At 47.0% G+C, this 18,285-nt stretch overlaps 7 protein-coding genes across 7 annotated transcripts; 6 read left to right on the forward strand and 1 right to left on the reverse strand.

The window, feature by feature from the left end:
* Positions 1-99: 99 nt before the first annotated feature.
* Positions 100-497, forward strand: F5Z01DRAFT_641215 (uncharacterized protein; the record flags this gene model as incomplete). Its single annotated transcript, XM_046262566.1, has 1 exon — positions 100-497. A coding segment is annotated over one exon (398 nt), but the record flags the coding sequence as incomplete, so codon positions are not given.
* A 1,002-nt stretch (positions 498-1,499) lies between these two features.
* Positions 1,500-2,430, forward strand: F5Z01DRAFT_641216 (concanavalin A-like lectin/glucanase domain-containing protein; the record flags this gene model as incomplete). Its single annotated transcript, XM_046262567.1, has 2 exons — positions 1,500-2,279; positions 2,347-2,430. 2 exons carry the CDS (start codon positions 1,500-1,502, stop codon positions 2,428-2,430), a joined length of 864 nt encoding a protein of 287 aa, XP_046113337.1.
* A 351-nt stretch (positions 2,431-2,781) lies between these two features.
* F5Z01DRAFT_716048 (glycoside hydrolase superfamily) lies at positions 2,782-4,837 on the forward strand. The gene is made up of 4 exons (XM_046266526.1): positions 2,782-3,383; positions 3,463-4,113; positions 4,178-4,315; positions 4,380-4,837. The coding sequence occupies exons 1-4, from the start codon at positions 3,252-3,254 to the stop codon at positions 4,692-4,694; spliced, it is 1,236 nt and encodes a 411-aa protein (XP_046113338.1). The 5' UTR covers positions 2,782-3,251; the 3' UTR covers positions 4,695-4,837.
* Positions 4,838-5,221: 384 nt separating this feature from the next.
* F5Z01DRAFT_612472 (NmrA-like domain-containing protein) lies at positions 5,222-5,683 on the forward strand (the record flags this gene model as incomplete). Its single annotated transcript, XM_046260783.1, has 1 exon — positions 5,222-5,683. A coding segment is annotated over one exon (462 nt), but the record flags the coding sequence as incomplete, so codon positions are not given.
* Positions 5,684-12,942: 7,259 nt separating this feature from the next.
* Positions 12,943-13,377, forward strand: F5Z01DRAFT_698442 (uncharacterized protein; the record flags this gene model as incomplete). Its single annotated transcript, XM_046266355.1, has 1 exon — positions 12,943-13,377. The coding sequence occupies one exon, from the start codon at positions 12,943-12,945 to the stop codon at positions 13,375-13,377; it is 435 nt and encodes a 144-aa protein (XP_046113340.1).
* A 1,538-nt stretch (positions 13,378-14,915) lies between these two features.
* On the forward strand, positions 14,916-16,195 carry F5Z01DRAFT_631779 (uncharacterized protein; the record flags this gene model as incomplete). Its single annotated transcript, XM_046261814.1, has 3 exons — positions 14,916-15,204; positions 15,260-15,665; positions 15,721-16,195. 3 exons carry the CDS (start codon positions 14,916-14,918, stop codon positions 16,193-16,195), a joined length of 1,170 nt encoding a protein of 389 aa, XP_046113341.1.
* A 176-nt stretch (positions 16,196-16,371) lies between these two features.
* F5Z01DRAFT_684608 (uncharacterized protein) lies at positions 16,372-17,946 on the reverse strand (the record flags this gene model as incomplete). Its single annotated transcript, XM_046265944.1, has 4 exons — positions 16,372-16,864; positions 16,930-17,602; positions 17,666-17,801; positions 17,890-17,946. 4 exons carry the CDS (start codon positions 17,944-17,946, stop codon positions 16,372-16,374), a joined length of 1,359 nt encoding a protein of 452 aa, XP_046113342.1.
* Positions 17,947-18,285: the final 339 nt, after the last annotated feature.

An 18,285-nucleotide genomic window follows, 5' to 3' on the forward strand; every position in this document is an offset into this window, starting at 1 on the left:
AGCTTTTGTGGGTTCTCGCTGACATAAGGAATCTTATTTGGGCACCCGGGTGCCCAATCTTATTTGGGCACCCGGGTGCCCACCTATTGCTCGCCGCAGCCGAGGCCAAGGATGACGCGGGGCGGGATGCACTGCTGGACAAGGCACGCCAACGCGAGGAGGATGCACATGGCCACTCCCAGGAGGCTACGCGGATCGCAAGCGGCGCGTGGCAGGGCACAATCGGAGGCGTCGGGGTAGGAACCGGACTAGGGACGGGGACTGGTGCCGTCGTCGGTACTCTCGTTGGCACCATTGCTTCTATACCGTTTGCTGGCCTGGGGGCTCTGGTTGGGCTCCCCGTTGGCATGATCCACGGACCCTTTGTTGGAGGAGGTCAAGAGGGAGATCGGTACAAGCCACCATCGGAAGACGAGCAGCATCGTGCTGTTATTCAGGCTTTGGATCAGTCGCAGGGCGATGGAAGGCAGAAGTCCGCTGGTGACGGTACTGAATGAATGTTCTTCGACCACCCATTGTCACAACGTCAGGCAGCGCAATTCAGAACAAATTGGGTAATTTTTGATATCAGGAGAACACACACTACGTAGCTATGAATGTTGCTTAATTTCTACCATCTGCCCCATGTCTGTGTATCAAGTCTTGATTAATAGTTTGAATCATGTCAATTGCAGCCGTAGGGTAGGTCATTGAAGTCTAGGTTGCTAACTTGGCCACTGCTGCAGCCTGTGCACGTGCGAGTTCGTTTTCATTATTGTCATTGTTATTGATTCATCTTGGTGCTATTGCATGCTTTGTGAAGAAATATTGATTCTCAGACCCCTTTCCAACATTTTTGCAGCTAAGGAGTCCAGCCGCCATCCCTCCAGTCGTCACATCGTGCAATTAACGCATAGCCTCCGTTCTCGACCAAGTTTACGGCGAGAGGCATGCTACCATGGTAATGGCAATCACCATCCACCAGAGCTGAACCACCGCAAAAAAAGTGATGAGTTGCAAAAAGCCACCGTATTGGTTGACCATTGCGCCGCGGACAGGGCCCGATTGGACAGACATCGGAGCTATCGCCAAGCTGAAACCAAAAGGGTCGCCAAACCATCACGACCCGTGCCGTGAAGCTACGTTAGTACGTACTAGATATATGACTAATGGTCCCCTTTCGGCCTACCCGCTTGAGCGGCTCGCTTGATCTGCCCTAAGCGCGTATTGATGCTATTTATGTAGAAGATCCCCTGTCCAATACTCCGCGCACAGACCCTCCCAGAGGTCGAGACTCTCGACGCCTCAATGCGCATGCAGGATGTGGAAATGAGCATCTCGTCTGGCCTCGTAATCACTACCAATGGCAACTCACGGGGGTCCATGGTCGTTCTCTATTAGAAGATGCGGTAATCCATCGAATGTTCCTGGCTTCGACCTGTGCTACATCAAGCTGTCTCTCCCTTTGTCTATCATTGTTTTCATACTGTACATCGCGAAACCGCGGCTTAATACTAATCATGCACCTTCAAAATTTCCTGGCAGCTCTTCTGCCTTTCGTCACCGTCGTGGTAGCATGGCAATCTCCCCAGTATGCTGGCTACACTCGCCGTTGGCAGGCGACCTTCATCGGGCCAGCCGATGCACTTCCAAACTCGAACAATTGGAACGTGATCAACAGTGCCCAGGTCTACAACAATGAATTGCAGCGCTACACCAACAAGAAAGCAAACATCCGATTCAATGGAGACGGGGCCCTTCAGCTAATCCCGCGACGCGACGCCAATGCGCCAAGGGGGTGGACATCAGGCCGTATCGAGAGCAAATATACCTTGACACCCACAGCCGGCAAGATCACCAGAGTCGAGTCATCACTACGCATTGCCGGCAATCCCCAGAAGAACAAGCAGGGTCTGTGGCCCGCATTTTGGATGCTCGGTGCATCGTACCGCCAAGGTGTCAAGTGGCCTGAGTGTGGAGAAATCGACATCATGGAGAACATCAACGGCCAGAACATTGGCTACGGCGTTGTCCATTGTGACAAGGGCCCAGGAGGCGCGTGCAATGAGCCGATTGGGCTTGCCTCCACCACCACCCTCCCAGACAACCAGTTCCACGTCTGGCGCGTCGAGATAGATCGCACGAACAGCAATTTCAAGAGCCAGACCATTACTTGGTATATGGATGGCAAACAGTTCCATCGCATCACAGGTGCGCAGGTCAACAACAGTGCTGTGTGGGCAACACTGGCCCAAAAGCCGCTTTATATCATTCTCAATGTCGCCATGGGTGGCGATTGGGTAAGTCCTTATGCCCCATGTGCAAACACACTTTGAACGACACACATGCTAATGATTCTGTTCGCAGGCTGGCCCTCCTAATGCTAATACTTGGGGTGGCACCGGCAGCATGATGGAGGTTGGCTACGTTGCTCACTACGTCTCGAATTAGACACTGTTAATCTTGGTTTTCATAGAATACATATGAGCGAGTCACTTGCATCTGCGGAACTTTTCCCGCATCAATAATACCTATACCTTCATACTCCATACGATTCTAGATTACGGAGATGGACAAATGTGCCCTCTGTGGAACTATATTTCCCTGTGGTGTTGCATCTGCCATTGACCCTCAGAGGACATTTACTCACTTGCTTTTCGTTCCGCTGGACATGACATCGCATTCCTAACGGAGTATTGGTTCCATGTATACCTTTTCTGGCCCCTACAGGACGCTGTTTATTCGAGCGCTTCTTCATGTAGCACATTTGCCGATTGAAGCAGATGCGCCGCAGATCCGGGTAAATATTCGACGCCCCTGGCTAAGCCTGAACCGCAGTCCCCCACAAACTAGGACGGGTGCTTTACATCATGATCTGCAAAGGCATCTTTCACCCCGCAAATGTTCTCGGCTGATGAATGCTCCCACCGCGAATCATCACGCAGAGCCAGCTGCCGGCCGAATCGGCACTCGCACCCCCCCGCCCTGTACTGGACTGTTTGCAGTCCAGGTTGTAACCGGTCCAATAGTACGTATCTATGGCCAAAACACAATGAAGAACTCGGAGATGAACACCGACATGGTAGGTGAACTTCAAAGAGGCATGAGTCGTTCTGCTCTTGGCCCTAATGCCGCTTGATCGGCACCTGTCGGTTCTCCGGATGAATGCTGGGTGGAGTCAAGGCTCAGCAGCGTATAAGTATCGACCAATATCCCTTCATTGAGGGCTGGAGAAGGCCTGAGTCGATCAGTTTCAAAAGAGCCTACATATAATGCCCAACATGCATCGAATCTCTTTGCTCGCTCTGGTGCCCTCGGCCACTCTGGCCCACGCGGCCGTATTGCGGAATCGACTAGATGACACCAATGTCGGACTGACTCCATCAATGGGCTGGAGTAGCTGGGTACGACTTTTCCCCTGGAATCCATGTCCCTCCACGGCATATCTCTCCTCATATCTCATCCGCTAACGCAAATGACTAGAATGTCGCCCAATGCGATGCTGCGTCTGAAGAATACGCCATGACCACCGCCAACAAGCTGTCAGAGTTAGGACTCAAAGACCTCGGATACGAGTACGTCAACATCGACGACTGTTGGACAACAAAGCAGAGAGACGGAAACGGCAACCTCGTTCCAGATCCCAACAAATGGCCAAGAGGCATCCGCCCTGTGGTGGACGACATTCACGCCATGGGTCTGAAGTTTGGCCTGTACGGGTGTGCAGGCACTCTCACCTGCGCCAGCTACCCCGGCTCTGAGGATCACGAGTACCAGGATGCCCAACTGCTGGCCGACTGGGACGTAGACTTCTGGAAGCACGACAACTGCTTCACTGAGTGCCCCGTCACGCCTCCGCCCCAAACATGTTGGGGCTACCCAGTCAACACAGAACCGTGGTATGCCAAGATGGCCGACGCAATCCAGAGCGTCAAGGCACAAAAAGAGATCTTGTTCAACCTCTGCCAGTGGGGAAGAAACGAAGTCTGGACCTGGGGCGACAAGTACGGACACTCGTGGCGCATTGAGAATGATAACTGGGGCGACTGGGCATCCGTGGTGAGGATTGGCTCCAAGGCGGGCGAGATCGCCCAGTATTCCGGCCCTGGAGGATTCAATGATCTGGACATGTTGGTGAGTCAATGGCTGTCATCATGAGTGTGCCTCTCATTCTGTCATATACTAACCCTCCCTTTAGTTTATCGGCAACAATAAGCTTACACACAACCAAGAGCGCCTTCACTTTGGTCTCTGGGCCATCGCCAAGTCCCCCCTGATCATTGGAGCGGACCTTACTACGATTCCGACATCCTCCTTGGATATTCTCCGCAACAAGGTTTGTGACCCCTGATCATATACAGTCAACAGAACCCAAGCCTTTCTTCTGACACTTCTTACAGGACCTTGTCGCTATCAACCAAGACCCCCTCGGTGCCGCTGCAACGCCATTCAGACCATCCAACAGCCCCGAGCCTGCTTCAGGAGAGATCTATCCTTACTGGGCCGGTCCCCTCAGCAACGGCGCGGTGGTGGCATTTTCCGGAGCCAATGGGGCTGGTGACTTTTCTGTGAACTTTTCTGAGGTACCCGGTCTCGAAGGCGGCGAGCACTGCTGGAAGGAGGCATACTCTGGACAAGAGGGCCGTGGTGACTCGCTTAGCTTTAGCGTCGAGCAGGACGATATTGCCGTCTTCACGGTTACTGATTGCGCATAGTTGAGGCAGGTCATACACAGTGTCAACATTCTGCTGTCTTCTATATTTCGGAGCGCTTTCACATAGAAACCGATCATGCCAATACTCTCCTTGGATAACAGGGGGTAGTATGGATAGGTTTCAGTTTGGCGAGAACCCGTTACCTTCCCCTTCCCCGTGATTGAATTATAAAGAAATCGGTCTATCCGGCCTGTTAGAATAAGAAGAAGAAGTTCGCCTGAAATTTTGCTTACTAGAGCAATCAATAGAACAAGCGGATGGGATTTATTTCTATGACCTCAAAGACAAACTCCGTTAATTCCGCATATCCGAGTCGCGACTCGCGAGTGACCGAGTCACCCTCTGCACGAGACAATAGATCTAGGACAATTATATATATTATTGAAATACCAATCTTCCCATACTCAAACCATTCTGTTTCCTCCTGCCTCAAACTGTAACATCTACATTAATCTCTTTGGCTTTCCAGAACCTCTCGATACAGATTCCAAGCTGTCATTCAAGTCTGCGCTATATCATGAGCAAACTCAACCGGCCAACAGGGCGGATCGGTCATCGACACAATCCTCAAAGGCCGCGAACTTTCCAGCCAATACCGCATCCGCACCCTCACTCGAGATTCATCAAAGCCAGCTGCCAAACGTTTGGCCGAGAAGGGCATCGAAGTCATCCAGGGCGATCTAGATGACGTAACAAGTCTCGAGGCCCTGTTCAAAGATGCTCATACTGTATTCGCATTGACCGAGACCGTCCATGACGACCAAATGAAGACTCGCGATTACAGCCGCGGCAAGGCGCTGGTCGATGCTGCCATCGCGGCCAATGTCCAGTTCTACATCTACAGTACCCTGCCGCACATCGCAAAGAATTCCCACGGCAAGTACAAGCACGGCGACCATTTCGACGTTAAATCCGAAGTGGAGGATTGCATTCGTGCGCAGCCCATCAAGAGTGCATTTGTTGCGCCGGGTTCGTTCATGCAGATCTTCCTGGATGTTACGACCCAGCATGCGACCGCATGCGCCTCTCACGTGCACCCCACTTTTTCCTCTAATCATACCACCACGCATGAAGTATGGCTCGCGACCTCACCGTTAGCCTACGCTCTAACATCAACGCATGGCTCACTAGATCACGACGCTCCCGTGAGCCCTTACTTTTATAAACTAGTATATAGGAAGCTACGCTTTACTATAGTTAGTCTCTACCTAGCTCCTTAGCTATTAATATAATTATCTACGCAAGATCCACTATCTCGCACATAGACTATGACCCGACCGCTTAAGTTAACGATATCCTAGTATACTTAGTTTAAACCCGACTTCTATTCTAACTACCCGGTAGCTAGTCTAGACCCGAATGTCATATATTGATAGCTCTTATTTAGTGCACTACCGTATTAAGTACTTAAGCAATACGATACTATAGCCGATATAGAGAATAATAACGCTAGGGACCTAGGCGAGACGATTAAGCCTAAGTCACCTAGGCCGTTCGATAGTAACCTAGGATAACTAAACGGGTTCTTGACTTAGCTTAAGATATACTATCGACTATTCCCTACTAAGCTCGCCGATGATATAGATAAGATCCTTCACGCAGGAATATATCTCACCGGCACGGCCTTAGCGTGGTTCGAACCACGTATAAGGGATTTTATAGAGACTACGGCCAACCTCTAAGATAACGAAACTTAAGCTATATTCGCAAGCTTCGAAGGTTTCGAGAATACTATTAAGGACGTCTTCGGGAATATAGATAAGAACCGGGTTAATATTAAGACCCTACGAACCCTAAAGCAAATAGGATCTACTACGGACTACGTATTAAAGTTTCGATAACTATCTAGCAGACTCGGATAGGACGACGAACCTCTTATAACCTACTTCTTTAATAGTCTGAAGTTAGAGGTCTAGGAGTAACTCTACGATAAAGATATACCTAAGTCCCTCACGGAGTATATTACGAACGTAATTAGGATCGATAACCGATTATACCTAAAGCGCAAAATATTAGGAAAAGGGAGGAATATAAATTAATTATACCTAAACTTTAGGAATAATAGTAACGGAGGACGTCGCTACTATCTAAACTAAGGACGCCCCCGATAGTAGAATATAGTATAGGCATATATAATAAACCCAGGACCTATAGACCTAGACGCCATGCAACGATAGCTCGCCGCGATAGACAATAACAAGAAAAACTTAACCTACTATAACTACGGCAAGCTAGGTTATTAGAAGCGCGAATGCCGCTCGCTAAAGAAGGGGCGAAGCCAGGGCTAGAGACTAGTGCCTGAAGGTAAGCTAAAGTAACTAAATATAACTAGGTCCGGCTACGATACGAAGTACCTAAGCTAGTCTAAGGTGCCATACCCTAACTAAGTAGCTAACACGGAAAAAATACCAAAGAAGGTCAATAAGTAACCCATAAACTAACCAGTGGCGCATAAAGCCCTACACTAGTTAGGATACTATAATAATAACTACTATACCTATAAAAGCGGTAAGGAAGAATCGGGATAGTTTCTAAAAGCCCCGAAGGTAAGGACCCTTGCTATTATATAGAAAATCACTATAACCCCTAAGGATAGCGATAATTCCGGAAGCGATATAACCGATACCCTGGACTACGAAGAAGAACTACTATAGAAGAAAAGGATACTCGAGACTAACCTACTGCACGGACGAGTAACCCCACGAGAATAGATAAAAGCAGCGATAGATCGATACGACCCCCTGCCGCAAGGAGGAGACCTCTAGATAGTTATCCCCGCTTAGATACTAGACGGAGGAATTAACTAGGTAATAGACCGAAGAATAGTCTTAGGAGACGACCTACGTATATACCTAGATGCGCCAAAACATTGCGAACTCTTATAGATCTCTTGTGTATACTACTTTTACAGAATATATATACTTAACAAAGGAAGGCATTAAGTCTACCTAATTAAGGGACTAGCCACCTGCGTTATTAACGACCTATATAAAAAATATAAAGCGGAGTTCTACGAGTATATACACGTAGAACCTAGTATAGGATATGTGATACTAAGGTAGTTAGTAAAATGCCCCGAAGTATGCGCACGAGACTAGAAAACGTAGCGCGGATATTAGTTAGTGGACTATCCACGACACGCTAAGGTAAAGGTATTCGATTAGTATAGGACTAGGGAATAAAAGGAGATAAAAGAGCTCCGGCGATACGAGAATACCGTAAAGGCATTACTCGGTATTAAGATAGTTAAGAGCAAGGAATGCGCTTTAAGCTACGGATAAGGGTGTAAGGGATACGAGAAGTACCCTAACGGCATAAGATTACCGTTCGACCCTACCGAACAAGCGGATCGAGATTATATTAGTAAAGGAAAGATAAACCACGAAAGATATACTAGAGCGAAGGAAACGCTATACCTACGATATAGGATCGAGGCACGAGAATACCTTATTCCGTAGGGAAAAGCATGCACGTAGTATATTATATATAGGCATTTCGAAGGATATATACTAGACTACGGAGTCTACTACTACGGGTATATATATTACTTATATAAAGAAAAAGGAAAACGATATCCCTCGATATACCTAGAGTCGTACGATAGTAGCTACGTATACGACCCTAAGGATAATAATATCGACATAGAATACTACCCGTTAAAAAACTATTAACGTCGCCTATAGAAAGGGCATAAGACGACGAAGGAAACCTAAAGACCCTCTGCTCCGTGGAGATAGACGGAGGATAGAAAACGGTTTTAGAAGTCTAGATTAACGGACATTGCCTAAGAGTACTATTAGATAGTGGGGCAATAGGTAACTATATCTTACTAGTAGTAGTTAACCGATATATGCTACTATAGAATCATAAGACTCGGGTATATAAGCTTTTTAATATCGAAGGATAAAGTTTCGATTATAATAGTGGAACTATCGACCGCGAGACCGATTATCTCGATGTAACGATATAAGGATACTATAAGATAATCGTCTTCGATATTATAGACTTATATAAATATGATATAATACTAGGTCACCTATAGTTAACGAGAAGTAATCCGGTAGTCGATTAGCGTACTGGCTAGTTAGCGTGGATAGACACGATAACGCGACGATCACTATTTAACTAGAAAGAAGCGAATATTCGCGACGACTTAGCCTCTAAAGGATCTTTATCGAAGGATATAAGCGAGCCGAAGCAGGCAAAAGCCGTAGTACTAACCAAGAAGGCTATACAACCGGGTATATAATATAAATAAGGAAAACGAATCCTCGCTAATATTATATAAAAGATATTTAAAGCAAACTAAGCCCTATAAGAAGAAAGAAAAAAAAAACCTATAATAGAAGAAGAACGAATAAAGAATATACCGCTAGAATACCGAAAGTATAGTAGGTTGTTCAAGGAAACCCTCGAAATAGGTATTCCGTAATATAGTTAGTAGGATCACGAAATCTATCTTAAAACTAGAACCTCGACTAAGTTCTATAAACTCTATAACCTTAACGAGAAGTAACTTAAAATATTACGAGAATATATCGACGAAATACTTAAGAAAGGCTATATTCGAACCTCTACCTTAGAAGCAGGATATCCCGTTATATTCGTGCTAAAAAAGAATAGGAAGCTACGACTAGTCGTGGACTATCGGTAGCTTAACGATATTACGATCAAAGATAGGACACCCCTACCGCTTATTAACGAACTCAAGGATAGACTTTACGGTAAGAACTAGTTTACCGCTCTTAACCTAAAAGGAGCCTATAACCTAATCTATATGAAGAAAAGAGACGAATAGAAGATAGCTTTTCGCACTAAGTTCGGTCTATTCGAGTATTTAGTAATGCTATTTAGCCTTACTAATGCTCTAGCTACCTTCTAGCGAATAATTAATAACGTACTCAGGGAGTACCTAGATATCTTCGTTATAGTATACCTAGACGATATTCTAATCTTCTCGGAAAACCTTAAAGAATATAAGAAACACGTCCACTAGGTACTAAAAACACTTTAAGATACGAACCTCTTAGTTAATCTAGAAAAGAGCGCGTTTTATATATAAGAAACTGTCTTCCTCGGATATACGATCCGACTAAACGAAATCCTAATAGAATAAACAAAGATTAATATAGTTAAAGAATAGCCCGTGCTAATAACGCTTAAGGAAGTATAAGCGTTCGTGGGATTTACGAACTATTATCGACGCTTTATACGCGACTTTACGAAAATCGTAGTACTACTCACGGGACTTACTAAGGGAAAGGGAGAATTTAAGTAGGAAACGGAGTAATAAAGGGTATTCGAAGGATTGCGAGACACTATATTATTAAATATAGTACTTATAACCTACGACCCCGAAAGACTACTCGAATTAGAAACAAACGTATCGGACTACGCCATAGGAGTATAAATTAGTTAACGAGACGATAATAGTAACGTACGACTAATTATATTCTTCTCGAAGAAACTCCACGGCGCGGAACTAAACTACCCTATTTACGATAAGGAATTCCTAGTAATTATCGTAGCTATTAAGGAATTTAAGCACTATATACTAAGGACGAAGTTCACTACTAAAGTTTATACCGATTACTAAAATATCTCCTACTTCGCGATAATATAAGAACTTAGCGCACGATAAATAAGATACGCTAAATTCTTAGCCGATTACGATATTAAAATTATCTATCGGAAAGGTTCGGAAAATAGTAGAGTAGATATACTTAGCCGCCGACTAGACTACGATACCGAAGTACTAAAAGCCAAGGGCTAGATACTCTAATAAAATAACAAAGGAAACTACGTATAAATAATACTTAACCTTCTTATATTTAGAGTGGAAGTAGATACTATATACTACGATAAAATATTAGAATAAGTATTAAAATATAAAAAAGAAATACCTAACGACTGCGCGATAGAAATAAGAAAAGGACCTACTAGGAATAGACTGCTCTAAATACTACCGCCGCTACGCGATAAAATCTTGATTAATATTTATACGTATCCCATGGTAGGATATTAAGGAGTTAGAAAGACTCTTAAATAAATACGACGAACGTACGACTACTAAGGAATTAAGGCAGACGTCGCACGTATCGTCGGATAATATGAAGATTGTGCGCGTAGCAAGGCTGCACGGTATAAGCCATACGGAGAATTAAAGCCACTACTAGTGCCTTTAAAGCTATAGGAATCGATAGCCTTCGATTATATTATAAAGCTACCTAAATCTAAGGAACTAGGATCTAACGTCGAATACGATAGTATATTCGTTATCACGGACCGGATAAGCAAATTCGGATATTTCCTACTATACTAAGAAGCAACGGATATAGAAACACTCGTATATATAATACTTAAACATATCGTAGCTAACCACGGCCTTCCGGAAGAAATTATTTCGGATCGAGGAACGATATTTACCTTAAAGTTCTAGTAAGTATTAATAGCTTAGCTTAGGACTAAATATAAGCTTAGCATAGCTTACTACCTACAAACGGATAGATAGATAGAAAGATTAAATTAGATATTAGAGTAGTACTTACGGTGCTATATTAACTATAAGCAAGACGATTGGGTCTCGAAGTTACTACTCGCCTAACTCGCCTATAATAGCGCACCTACGGAATTAACTAAAATCTCACTATTCTACGCGAACTATGGATACGAACCCGAGTTCGGCAATAAAATACTAAGGGATAGACCTCTTGCTAAAAAAGCTATGCTTAAAGTAGATTAATTACGCTCACTATATGAATATATAAAGAAATAGCTCGAATTCGTACGTATATAAATATCGAAGTACTATAATTAGAAAAGATCGAAGGGACCGATCTTTCGGAGGGGAGATATAGTCTACCTATTACGCAAAAATTTTACAATAACTCGACCTTTACCGAAGCTCGATTATAAAAAACTTAGACTATTTAAAATTAACGAAGTTATCTTAGATACTAACTACAAACTTTTACTACCCTTAAGTATAAGGATGCACCTAGTTTTTTATATTTTATTACTCAAAAAAGCACCGTAAAACGCAAAAACAAACTACGAACTAGAAGTTCTCGAAGAACTCTACGAACTAGAACGGATACTCGATAAATAAACTATCGATAGAGAAGTTAAGTACCTTATCAAATAGAAGGGCTATATAAATAACGAAAATACATAGGAACCCGCTAAATATCTTAAGGATTGTCGGCACCTCGTGAAGGACTACTACTAGTAGCTCTAGCTCTAGATGAAAGGACTACGTCCGTAAAATCATCACCCAAAGCCATAGATCCCGAGTCATCCCGCTCATCCTCCTTAAGACCGGCTAAACCACGGCGAACGGAGTCGTTAATACGCTCTTTCATACGTCGACGAATCTTCCGTATCCGCGTTAAACGACCAATAGCGGTCGCGAGCTTAGTTTAAAGACGAAGGAGAGCCTCTTTAGCTTTCTCTTCGTCCTTCTTAAGCTTCTTATGCTATTTAAGCAAACGATTTACTAAAAAAGGTTAGGAAAAGGAGTAAGAAAAGAATAAATATATATATAAAGACGCCACAAACGTCCCGTCGTAAGGACGACCGCGACGAATATACTCGCTATATTTCGAAGACCTATTATTAAAACGATAAGGCTTCTGATTCTTAAAATAATAGGTGCACGGCATGTCTGCGTTAGCACCGTTACGAGTAATAGCGTAAGTAAGCTTTAGGCGTTCGCGAGTCTTTCGAGTAACGTTAGAAGAGCGACTAGACATAGCGTTAGCACATACAAAAATAATAAAGGAGAAGGAATTAATAGGACTCACGAGTATGGACTAACGATTGGTTTTGATTGATTCTAGGGATAGAATCTCGGGAGGGGAGATATTATATTACGACCTAATATACGACCGTATGCGCCTCTCACGTGCACCCTACTTTTTCCTCTAATTATACCACCACGTATAAAGTATAGCTCGCGACCTTACCGTAAGCCTACGCTCTAATATTAATGTATAGCTTACTAGATCACGACGCTCCCGTGAGCCCTTACTTTCATAAACTAGTATATAGGAAGCTACGCTTCACTATAGTTAGTCTCTACCCAGCTCCTTAGCTATTAATATAATTATCTACGCAAGATCCACTATCTCGTATATAGACTGTGACCCGACCGCTTAAGTCAACGATATCCTAGTATACTCAGTTTAAACCCGACTTCTATTCTATCTACCCGGTAGCTAGTCTAGACCCGAACGTCACACTGGACATGATGGCGCCTATGCCTGTCGGCGAGAACACATATGTCGTCACGAGTGTTGTTTCACCGGAGGCCAAGCTGCCAATGCTGGACGCTGCGACAGATACTGGCAAGTTTGTCGCAGCCATTTTAGCGGAGCCGGAGAGGTACCATGGTCAGGTTGTGGCGGCAGCGACAAAGTTGTACTCCATGGAGGAGATTGCAAAGATCATGAGCGTCACGAGCGGCAAGACGATCACATACAAGCAAATGCCTGTTTCTGAGATTAAGAACTTCATGCCGCCAGTGATCGGGGACCGGGTCGTCGATATGATGCTGTACATTCAGGATTTCGGTTACTACGGACCGAAGACGGAGGAACTCATGGCAGGGACACCGGCTGTGGCCCGGGGGAAGTTGACCACGATGGAGGATTTCTTCGAAAAGCACGGTGTTGCTTTGCGTTAGATCCCGATTTTTAGATAGCCTTGTTTCGCCATAAGGTTCTAATTAGCGTTGCACGTAGTGGTTCTCGCAGGCACCACTCACCACTACGCCCAAGTCCAACCTTGGATACCTCGACATATCCTGAACCAGATGCGAGTGTCCAATTACAAACAAAGGAAAGGCGTGAAGCAAGTGACCGGCCAGTTCTATCTTTTGGTGCAAATTGGATCAAGGGCTATTTTGCATCCATGACTTGAAAGATATCAAGACAATTCCAGACCATACAAGTTCCCGGGAGGACTTGCTCACCTCACGATCCAGGCCGTAATTCTGTCATGTCACTGCTCATGATTACGCACGCAGGAAAAAAAAACACAATGTTCGGCAGCTATTATTAATTCATCACGGGATACGGCAGTCCTGCATATCATTCTCTATTCAGTGGGTATTTCAGCGCCTTATTAGCGAGTCATGATCTGTCATTTGTTTAATCCGATCTGGTCGTCACATCTGAGGTTCTGATGCCAATTAGCTGTCCACCCGACTCTATCGCATGAAGAGCCCGCCGGATCATCAGGTCACCGCCTTCGTAACCAATGAAAAAGATTACACGAGTTCCCGGCTCCGACATTTAGCGCTATCCGCCAGTACCGCATCCCTGTCGGCCTCAGGGCGGACAGCAGTGACAGCACGCCGCACGGCACAGCTGTCGAGTCAGTGACACGCATGGCCCAGTGGCAGTGCGTTAATCCGAACTGCTTGCCGCGCTGGGCAGATGAGGTTCCTTGCGAGCATGAGTCGTTAACGAGATGATCGTCAGTGGCCCCGCCGCCTATTGGCCAGTTCCCGAGACCCGGGTCCCTGATCTTACCAGACTTTGGACTCCAAGGGGTCGATGCCATACGGATCAAACCGGGTATGCATAAATAGTACTAGCCGCATCGCCGGCGTCCCAGACTCCTGTCCTAGTTCGCTGCTCGATCGGGCGTTCTGCGATGTGGAAATGATATTCACTCGCTAGTGCCCAACTTCATCTTGTCCCTGACACTTGACTACAATTACATAACCGCCCCGGGCCCGGGCCCCGGCGTAGCTGGTCCTTAGGGCTCACTCTGCTCTACACTAGACTACTCTTACGGGTCTTGGCCGTTCCACCGCAAGCCTCTAGTGAGTCTAGTCATTGCAAGATGCTTGTTGCTGATACCCAGTCTGACAGCCTAACACCCTCCTGATATGTCACTGCGATCCGCATCTCTCAGCCCTGGACCCTGCACTGAATAGGTGTGTGTGTCACTGTCGCAGGATGCTTGGGATGTACAAACTTAGGCATAGCAAGTTCCTGAGTTAACGTCTGGGCATTCTTTTGCCACTGGACGGGTGAAAAGCCGACTGCGGAGCGTGTCGGTTTCGTTGGCCCCTGAGCCTTACCCTCTTCTTCACGTCCATGCAAGTGTGTCGACTATATACATGTCCCGCAGCAACTCCTTCGCCGTCCCCGACCGTCCGTTGCCTTGCTGGCTGCACCTTTGTTGATTTGCGCATGCGCGTCCGTCTTTATAATGCTGACTCTACAGCCTAACAATTACGTGCTCGAGGAAGTTACTCGGGATGATATCATCCTAGCCTCGCTGGCTTGGGGGTTCACCCTGGGCATCGGCTGGCTAACGGCCTGGGCCGCATGCAAGCAGACAATGGGTATCTACAAACGTCATGGCTGGAGGATCCTGAAAAACCCCTACTTCTGGATGATTTGGGGCGAGATCGCCGTGTGCTTGGGCTTTGGCATCATTTGCTTCATGTACCTGCTGGGTACTATCTCGCCGAGCTTCGCCTTCTACTTTTGCATCCGTGAGTGCTGACGTTGCGTGAAGCTGACTACTGGTCTCTGAGCTAACCGCGCAAGTCACCCTTTGGGCGCTCCAGGTACAGTTCCTCCTGCAGATCATCATCAACCGCTGCGCCATCCTCATCACCGACCGCCGCTGGTCGTGGCGTCTCAAGTACGGCGTCGCGGCCCTCATCACAAGCATCAATATTTCCGTCTACTGCATCTGGATCCCCGCGCGCCTCCAGATCAGCGAATCGTACATCCACACGAACGAGTGGTGGGACCGCTGCGAGAAGGGAATCTATCTCGTTGTCGACGCCGCCCTCAACATCTACTTTATCCGCATTGTCCAGCAGAACTTGGTACAGCACGGCTTGACCAAGTACCGAGGCGTCGTGCGCTTCAACATGTTCATCATCACCTTCTCCCTCGGCATGGACGTGTTGATTATTGCCATGATGAGCCTAAAGAACACTTTTGTGTAGGTCGACTCTGTCAAGAGCCAAGGGAGGCTTCCACTGACCTCTTGCTTGCAGATACATGCAGTTCCACCCTCTTGCATACATTGTCAAGTTGAAGATCGAACTCTCCATGGCCGAGCTGATTGCGAAGATTGCCAAGAACCGCGACCCCAGCCAGATGGATGGTGGCCAGCAGGCCGACTTCCACGCACACTCGAGTTCGCGTGGTGGCGTCACGTCCAAGGGCGCCGGCACCGTGCTCAGCGGCAACCGCGATGGCGAAAGCAAGAACCGCGCCTGGGCTACTGTTACCACCACAGTTGAGATGAATACAATGGATGCCAACGGTCGAAAGGTCGACGGCAGGGGCGGCACCACGGGCTACAACCACAGCGACACGGAGACTCTTATCGACCCGCGGGCGCCATTCTCCGGGAACGCGACCTGCAGCAGTGGCGTCGAGGGAGGGGCGTCCCAGGACAGGATAGATCACAAGGGAGGAGAGTCCATAAGCAGCTTCAACTCGGGTAGCAACGAGGTGCACAGTTAGTGCAGGGCGGATGCGGCGGCGGCGATATTTACTTAATAGAACATCTGAGCCATGGGGAAGAGCGAACATGTACCTGGGTCTGGTTTAGATTGCAATGCCAGAAATCGCTGGGATATCGTTGGTGACGCTGTGATAAATGAAACCTCTCCTTGTCCTCCTGGGCCAGATCAAATTGACTAGCTGAGCCCAGTCTTTGGCCTTTGCCCGGCTGCCACACCAGGAGTTGACACTAAACTAATATCACTCCCCTCACTATAATACACAGAAAATGATTTGTGCATCTTGATCCCCGGCCTCTGACTCAACTCTGTCGGTCTTGTCTCCTCATGCCTTCCATTGACTATGGCAACCCGGGAGATGCTGCCATTGTGTCGTGCTCGTTGTTCTCCGAGTCGTGAAGCTCGCGCATGGGAGTCGGCGGTCGCCTCCAAGTGGTCCGACCCCTTACCAGTCCGATACCACTGATCGCTGCGCCTTGTGGTTGACCCGGAGAGGGTAGGCCAGATCCTGACTAGAATGAGGCGCATGGTTGGCAGGCAGGCGCAAATGATGCCGACGTTAATCTCGATGGTGGACCATAGGAATACTTCAGAGAATTCCCAGGTAACGTTTGATCTGTGCTGATACAGTGCAAGTGACTTAAGACGGAGTATACTCATCACAGTCACACTGCGTTCCGTCAGCCCTAGGTCTAAGCCCCTTCACAATAAGAGATATGGTGTCAAAAGACTCACAAGGCGCCGAGGGAAAACATGAGAGCCACTCCAATCTTCTTCTTCCAGTGTAGCTGCAGGCGGCGTAGCTCCCAGAGTGGCACAGCCAGGATCCAAACATCCAGGGCAATGTTGGTGGCCGCATTGGTCCAAACGTATGCGGCATCGTTCACGCATTTGCCTTTGTGTTCGCCATCCCACTGCGTCCACATGTATGAAATAGGAGTGCAGACCTGCGTGGCCAGAATGACAAAGGCTATTCCCCACAGCGACACAATAGCAATAGTGCCCCAGAGTATGCGTCTAGTGTTGCGTGTGGTAAATATGCGCATGTAAAAGGTGACAAAGGTGAGTTTGACCAACGTCGTCTGCAGGAAATAGAGTATAGCGGAGATATACCAGTACTTGAGAAAACCCGTGATCTGTGTGGCGGTCAGGGTCCAGATGTCCTTGCCTAGGCCGTTGGGTCGGGTGCCAACGACAAACAAGACGCTCGAGGGGATCGTGATGATGAAGGTCACAAGGAGTAACCAGTCGTCCATACCGAAGCTGAGCTTCACGCAGACCTTGTAGGCAAAGCGGACGAGGACGAAAACGACAGTCAAGGCGAATATGGCGGCGGACTGGCTAGTGAGGTTCTTGGATCGGTCTCGCAAGGGAACACCGCAGGAGGCAAGGGTGACATTCTGCGTAGCTAGATGCGAATCGTCAGATCAGTGTTGCTAGAGGCGTGTTGCAATAGTCCAGGGCGACGTACTGAGCGATTCAAAGGCACTGCAGGAGGCCTCAACGCATGTCGTGACATTGCTGAGGAAGGCTTGACTGCCACACATGCATACAGGATCGAGTGAACTGCACAAATATCCGCCAAGTGCATCGTGGTAACATGATTGCTATATGTATGTTGTCAGTTTTTGATGCACAGCAAGGTTATAGAAGAATGGGCCCAGGGAAGATTGTGTCAGGAGTTATTCAACGTACTGCGCATCCCGGGAGAGTATCCAGGGGTGGTGATAATGAACTCTGCGCTGTGACCATCACCGCCCAGGTCAGATAGAAAAGAACAAAGCGAGAAAACATAGTTCATTAACAGGCCTAGATCTCAAAATCTTGCCCACAGGGAGGTCAAACGATCGGCCAACAGCCAGAGAACCGTCCAGAACCCGTGAAATGCCGCGGGAGGAAGGTAAAAAACTGCGGACGAGGACTGAATGTTGGATGATGTTTAATATTCATATTCTCACAAGGATCAAGACCACGTCCGCATTAGAAATTCCCGTCCATTCCGTCCTCGACAGTCACGCGGAGACACTCACACACACCAACACGGAACTATATGAGTATCGCCAAGACGTACTAGGCATCGAAACCATGCAA

This window comes from Emericellopsis atlantica, assembly GCF_019669845.1.
Source record: "Emericellopsis atlantica unplaced genomic scaffold F5Z01scaffold_71, whole genome shotgun sequence".
Classification (NCBI taxonomy): Eukaryota; Fungi; Ascomycota; class Sordariomycetes; order Hypocreales; family Bionectriaceae; genus Emericellopsis; species Emericellopsis atlantica.

Coding starts and splice junctions, on each gene's coding strand:
- F5Z01DRAFT_716048 (XM_046266526.1), top strand. CDS start 3,252: ATGCCCAACATGCATCGAATCTCTTTGCTCGCTCTGGTGCCCTCGGCC. Junction 3,384..3,462: donor CAATGGGCTGGAGTAGCTGG/GTACGACTTTTC, acceptor GCAAATGACTAG/AATGTCGCCCAATGCGATGC. Junction 4,114..4,177: donor TCAATGATCTGGACATGTTG/GTGAGTCAATGG, acceptor CCCTCCCTTTAG/TTTATCGGCAACAATAAGCT.